We start from the raw sequence: 5,608 nt of genomic DNA, 5'->3' as shown, positions 1-5,608 counted from the left end.
ACCGTAACTCCTATTGAGTTTGTTACAGTTCAAGTATTACACTATGTTAAACTGTAGTTTAATAAAATCCATTGAAGTAAACAAGTCTAATACTTTATGAAAACAGGTGATTTTATTTGTGTATCTATCAGAATGTCTAAGGCCATGGACGTATTGATGGTGTTATAGTGTCATCTAGTGGCAAGTAATAGTACTGTAAGGTCCTGAGCTAGGGTAAGCAGCGTGTTATTCTAGAAATTGGACAGAAACAAATTAGAAATAAATTAGAAAAATGAAACACAGATTAGTTTACAGTGGGGCTTTTCTGAAGGCTTGTGTCCTTGTTTCATTAAAATAGATGTGGACTTTCTACGGCTGTTTATATTTTAAATGAGAATCAGCTCAGATGGGCAGCATTGGATGGCTCACTGAAGAAACATTGTATTGTAACCATGAAAAGTCCTGAAAATCCTGGAGCCTTTTGTTCATCTTTTGTCAACTTGTTACAGCATATAGATCACTGTCAATGCCAATTCTTGGAGAGCTGACTGCTTTGTAAAGTAAAGACATTTGGGCTTTTTCTTTATGCAATGACAAATGTGTCGTTTCTGGGTTTCTTGTTTTGTGGATGTTGTACGCTGGTTTAGAGTGTAGACATCAGGCTGTATTTTACATTGTGTGTTCTAATTCACACTCTTTCCATGTCTTATTGCAGACATTTGCAAGATTCAGGTATAATAATCTGAACAGTATCAACCCATGTGGTTTGACTCAAATTTCAATAGGTTTAAGTACCAGGTAGGAACACTAATGTCAGGAATGTTTGCTCTGTTTATACCAAATATCATCCTCAATCCTAGTCTCATGGAAACTGGGAATCTGGTTAAATCATCTTTATGTAATGAAGCAAATAACAAGGTTGTCAAGACTACACCAGTCCAGTCTTTATTCAGCAATTCAAAGAAAAAAAAAAAAAAAGAAAAAAAAAAAAGACCACAGGTTTCCCAGCTTCTGTTGTTCAGGTGGTTAAATAATGTAAACATGCTTTGCATTTCATGCAACAAGTCTACAGGAGGCTGTAACTGATTAATATCTGCAGAAGAAAAGAAACCGGTTTAAGCAAGTAATACTGCCACATGCAAACTGCCCTTTGCCTTCATGGTGGGTCTTAAAACTGAGTAAATAACTGAAGCCATTAATGCCAAAATACCTTCACACCATCCGGTCACACTTCAGTGCATCAAAATAATGCATAAAACAAGCATATTAAAAATGACTGGAAGAACAAACAAGCAAATGCCCAACAAGAGCTTTATTAAAACGACACTTGAACACGGGAATGCCACAAAAAGCAGGTCAACACAACTGCAGCACCAAAAACAAAAAAGGCAAAAAACACAAAAATGAGCTTCTTTGAAGCCACTTTTAAAAAATACCCCAGGTGAGTAAATGCAAGCTCAACCATACAAATAACCCCTAACAGGTGTTCTACACTAAGACATTTAAATCACTTGATGCAGACTTCGTCCTGAGATGGCACAACTTCCAGGGCACTTCAGGTTATACGGTCTTCTGCTGGCCCTTCTTTCCGATCAGAGACTTGTGGATGTGGGGGATCACACCTGAGAAAAAGAGCAATGTGGATGAGTCCAAGTATTCTAGAAAGATTATACAGATGTCAGTAGTCTAAGATTTCATATGTAGGTTTGAGGGTACAGTGAAACACGGGTTTTTGAACAGGTCATTAGTTAGAAAAGAGTTACAAAATAGTTGACATTTGGACTAAATGGAAAAGTTGCTTATTTGGTGGAAAATGCATCAATCAACATTGGTTTATCCTTTGAATATGCCAAGATAAAGGCTGTATTTGCAATGCAATAAAAACCAACAGTAAATCCAGAAAACAAGGAAAATTTAAAATAAAAAATGTACAGTCATCAAGTTTAAAAAATAAAACAAAACATATTACAGAGCTATTTCTTACCTCCACCAGCAATAGTGGCTTTAATAAGTGAATCCAGCTCCTCGTCTCCTCTAATGGCCAGCTGCAAGTGGCGTGGAGTAATACGCTTCACCTTAAGATCCTTTGATGCATTTCCTGCCAACTCCAGAACCTGAAACACCAGAGTCACCGTGTCATTGTTGTCATAGGGGAAGTCATGCGGCAGTTAACCGCAGGCGTTTGTTCTACCGGGGGGGATTTTTTTTCTGCGATAAGACCAATATTACTATGTGATCGTGGTTACCTCGGCAGTGAGGTATTCGAGGATAGCCGCGCTGTATACGGCTGCAGTGGCTCCGACTCTGCCGTGGCTGGTGGTTCTTGATTTCAGATGTCTGTGGATACGGCCCACTGGAAACTGAGGCGATACGAAAGAAAGCGAGCGTGAATGCAAAGACAACAAAGGTTCAGTGGCCTCTCGGTTAAAGACGGCTGCCAGTCGAGTAACCTCTGGTTGTTAGCTTACATTAGCATAACTTAGGAAATGAATGAAACCCTGTAGACAAACCTGCAAGCCTGCTCTCTGCGAGCGCGAAATAGCCTTCGTCTTGGTCTTTCCGGAGTCCTTTCCTGCCTTTCCTCCAGCCTGGAAACATGAACACAGTCAGTTTTGGGCCAAAGTTAAAGCCAAAATCCCCCAGATTCACATAACTATAATGTGGTCATTTTATTGCCCCCTTTAACATCCTGTGGCCACTATGACTTTCCCCGGTGTATTCCATAACGACAACTTAGCTAGCATGCTAACAGCTAGCGTTAGCGGCTAAAAGCTAGCCACTCACTCCCGCATATTTAACGCAATAAACTTCTTTCCTACATCACATAGCGGCCCCAAAGCTCGATAGAACACGACAAGAACTTTACCATATTTAAAATCCTTTAGTGAGTTGTGACACCGGGGCAAAAATCGATGTTGTTAGTTTGCTGCCGTAGACCGACTGTCGGTTTGAACTACAACCCCCGCCTACACTCATAAATACCCAGCCTTTATCCGGGTATCTGCCGGAAATGCGCCAACCAATAGGACTTCGCCATGACGTTTTTGGGAACGCGTTTACCCAATGAGCGGTTCCTTGCGTCACTTTGCGGGAAAAGTGTTACATTTCCTCTCAAGGCGAACTGGGAAATGTAGTACTTTGGTTTCACATTCAATTCCATTGTGTATAAATTCCATAATAAATGCGTTTTGACAGCGATAACAGCTTCACAACACGGGGGCGTTCTTCACGATTTAGTGGCAGTGATCATTTGATAGTATTAGAAGAATTTAGATCAATTTCTTTGTGAAATTATGACCAACGCTTTTGTACTATTGTTAGTACATAACGTCGGGAAATGCAAAAATAAAACGTAATACAATAGAATATGAAAAGATTAGCCTGTATGACCCACTATTAGCACCACCACTCCTAACACTGGTGTTAATAATGTGCATGTGTGTGTGTATCATACAATATAACTACATGTTGACTGGGGGGCATTTAATGTCATTGTCTGGAAACCTGGTGTTTGACCACATGTCACTTCACTGATTTCCTGAGAAGCCTTTAACCCTTTCATGCATGTATTATGAGAACTTTGATCAAGATTTTTTTTTTTTTTTTTTTTACTGTGTGTTTTTATTCCTCTTTAGGCATTAAAAAACGGTGTGCAGACAAATGCCCACAAGACAATTGCCCACAACCTTAATGAAAAAAGAGACAAATGCCCACAATTTGTAGTATTATTCCAATGGGGGAACACTGTTAGTAGGTAAATTAATCTACTTATTTGTAAATAAGCTATTTCAACTACTCAAAGCTGAGTCTTTGTAGAAAGAAAAACTGTAGTATGTATACGTTGTTACTTTAATTTTAATTAATCAATACTAATAAAACACTAAACAAGTTTTTCAAATGTGATGGGTGATTGATCTGAGTATGTACATAATTCTTAGAGGTTTCTTAAAAAAAAAGTCTGAAAAACAAAATCCTACAAACAATTTTCTCTTTGATTTATTATCTATTCATTCATTCATTCATTCATTCATTCATTATCTGAACCCGCTTTATCCACACTAGGGTCATGGGGGTCGCTTGGAGCCTATCCCAGCTACTTATGGGCGCAGGCGGGGTACCCCCTGGACGTTTCACCAGTTCATCACAAGGCTTATTATCTAATAAAGGCTTAATTCAGATCCTGTATCAATAATGTTACAATGACATAACTATTTGGACTATTGTTGCTTAACAACTGAATACTGATTACATATGTAGATATCTGCAGTACATATGTACTTAAAATATCTGCAATATTTGCATGCTTCATATAGTTCCCCCATTGGAATAATGCCATACTACAAATTGTGGGCATTTGTCTCTTTTTTCATTAAGGTTGTGGGCAATTGTCTTGTGGGCATTTGTCATGGAATCAAAAACAAAAAAACAATACAACTGGGAAAAAAAAAATGCTGAACCTATTTTTTATGGAGTTGCAAAAATATCCACTCAGCTGGACACCATGTGTTTAATTTTTGAAGCAAAGAAACATGTATTTGTTGATATACTGTGTGAAAACATTTTTAATGCTGCTAATCTGATGTTTTGTCACATTTTAACATACTCTAATACTAGTTAGGTGTGAATGTGAGTGTGATTGTTTATCTCTATATGTCAGCCCTGCAATGAACTGGCGAAATGTCCAGGGTGTACCCCACCTTCACCCCTATGTAGCTGGGATAGGCTCCAAGTGACCCCCGTGACCCTAGTGAGGATAAAGTGGGTTCAGAAAATGAATGAATGAATAATACTAGTTATTACTCACTTCATGGAGATAATATTTAAAAAAAAAAACACATTTTTGTAAAAAAAAAAAAAAAAATCAACTGTTAATTGCACTCTAATAACAATATCAAGGAATTTTTTACACTTAAACATGTCACTGCAGATTAGGTTTATCAAGAACAACACATTTACAATAACGGTATGAACTGCAGTGTATACGATGAGGCATAAGTGTCCACTGTGTTGGCTGATACGGAACTAAAACAACCAAATTAATGAATATACAATAGAACAGCTGCAGAATAGCTGTCCAGTGTGGTGAACACTATGCATGAAAGGGTTAAAGGCTGTAAAATTTCAGAATAATAAAGATGACTTTTAATTTCAGTATCAATTTATTTTATTACTTTCTGGAGAAAACATTCATAGATATTTAGTCTGTCAGTATTTTTGAAAAGATTTTAGTTCAAAGGTGCAAGAAAAAACCAGTATCTGAGCCATAAGACAAAACAAAGCATGTAAAGGTTAAGGTTACACTACACACTTATTTTCTTGAAACACACATGAATCGTTGTAAAGTTAATTGTATCATCAGGTTCTTCTGGTTCATGCTGTACAAAATGAACAACATGAACAAGGCTGATGGAGCAGCAAAGATAAACTGCTGTTCCGCTGTCAGTTTGATGGTGTATATACAAAGAGTTCTCCTCACTAATAACATTTCCTGCCTGTGTCTGTCCTTGTGTCTGTGTGTATTTGCTTTAAACAGGTATTCAGATTATATGAAATACCAATATGTTCTTCGGTGAGGGTTTTGTCTGTTGAACCTGAGACATCAGACTGAAGGGCGGAGGTGGTGGAGTAT

At 37.8% G+C, this 5,608-nt stretch overlaps 1 protein-coding gene across 1 annotated transcript; it reads right to left on the bottom strand.

Moving 5' to 3' along the window:
* Positions 1 to 1,276: 1,276 nt before the first annotated feature.
* On the bottom strand, positions 1,277 to 2,966 carry LOC115438904 (histone H2A.Z). Its single transcript, XM_030162793.1, has 5 exons — positions 2,846 to 2,966; positions 2,490 to 2,567; positions 2,226 to 2,339; positions 1,964 to 2,093; positions 1,277 to 1,601 (listed from the first exon to the last, which is right to left on the bottom strand). Exons 1-5 carry the CDS (start codon positions 2,846 to 2,848, stop codon positions 1,540 to 1,542), a joined length of 387 nt encoding a protein of 128 aa, XP_030018653.1. The 5' UTR covers positions 2,849 to 2,966; the 3' UTR covers positions 1,277 to 1,539.
* Positions 2,967 to 5,608: the final 2,642 nt, after the last annotated feature.

Source organism: Sphaeramia orbicularis, chromosome 18 (genome assembly GCF_902148855.1).
Source record: "Sphaeramia orbicularis chromosome 18, fSphaOr1.1, whole genome shotgun sequence".
Classification (NCBI taxonomy): domain Eukaryota; kingdom Metazoa; phylum Chordata; class Actinopteri; order Kurtiformes; family Apogonidae; genus Sphaeramia; species Sphaeramia orbicularis.
This window is presented reverse-complemented; position numbering and strand designations above follow the sequence as displayed.

Bases quoted from the DNA above. Each gene is read 5' to 3' on its own strand.
- LOC115438904 (XM_030162793.1), bottom strand. The intron at 2,340-2,489 runs GTTTGTCTACAG...GTATCGCCTCAG, and splicing joins CGCAGAGAGCAGGCTTGCAG to TTTCCAGTGGGCCGTATCCA. The intron at 1,602-1,963 runs GTAAGAAATAGC...TCTTTTTCTCAG, and splicing joins AGCCACTATTGCTGGTGGAG to GTGTGATCCCCCACATCCAC.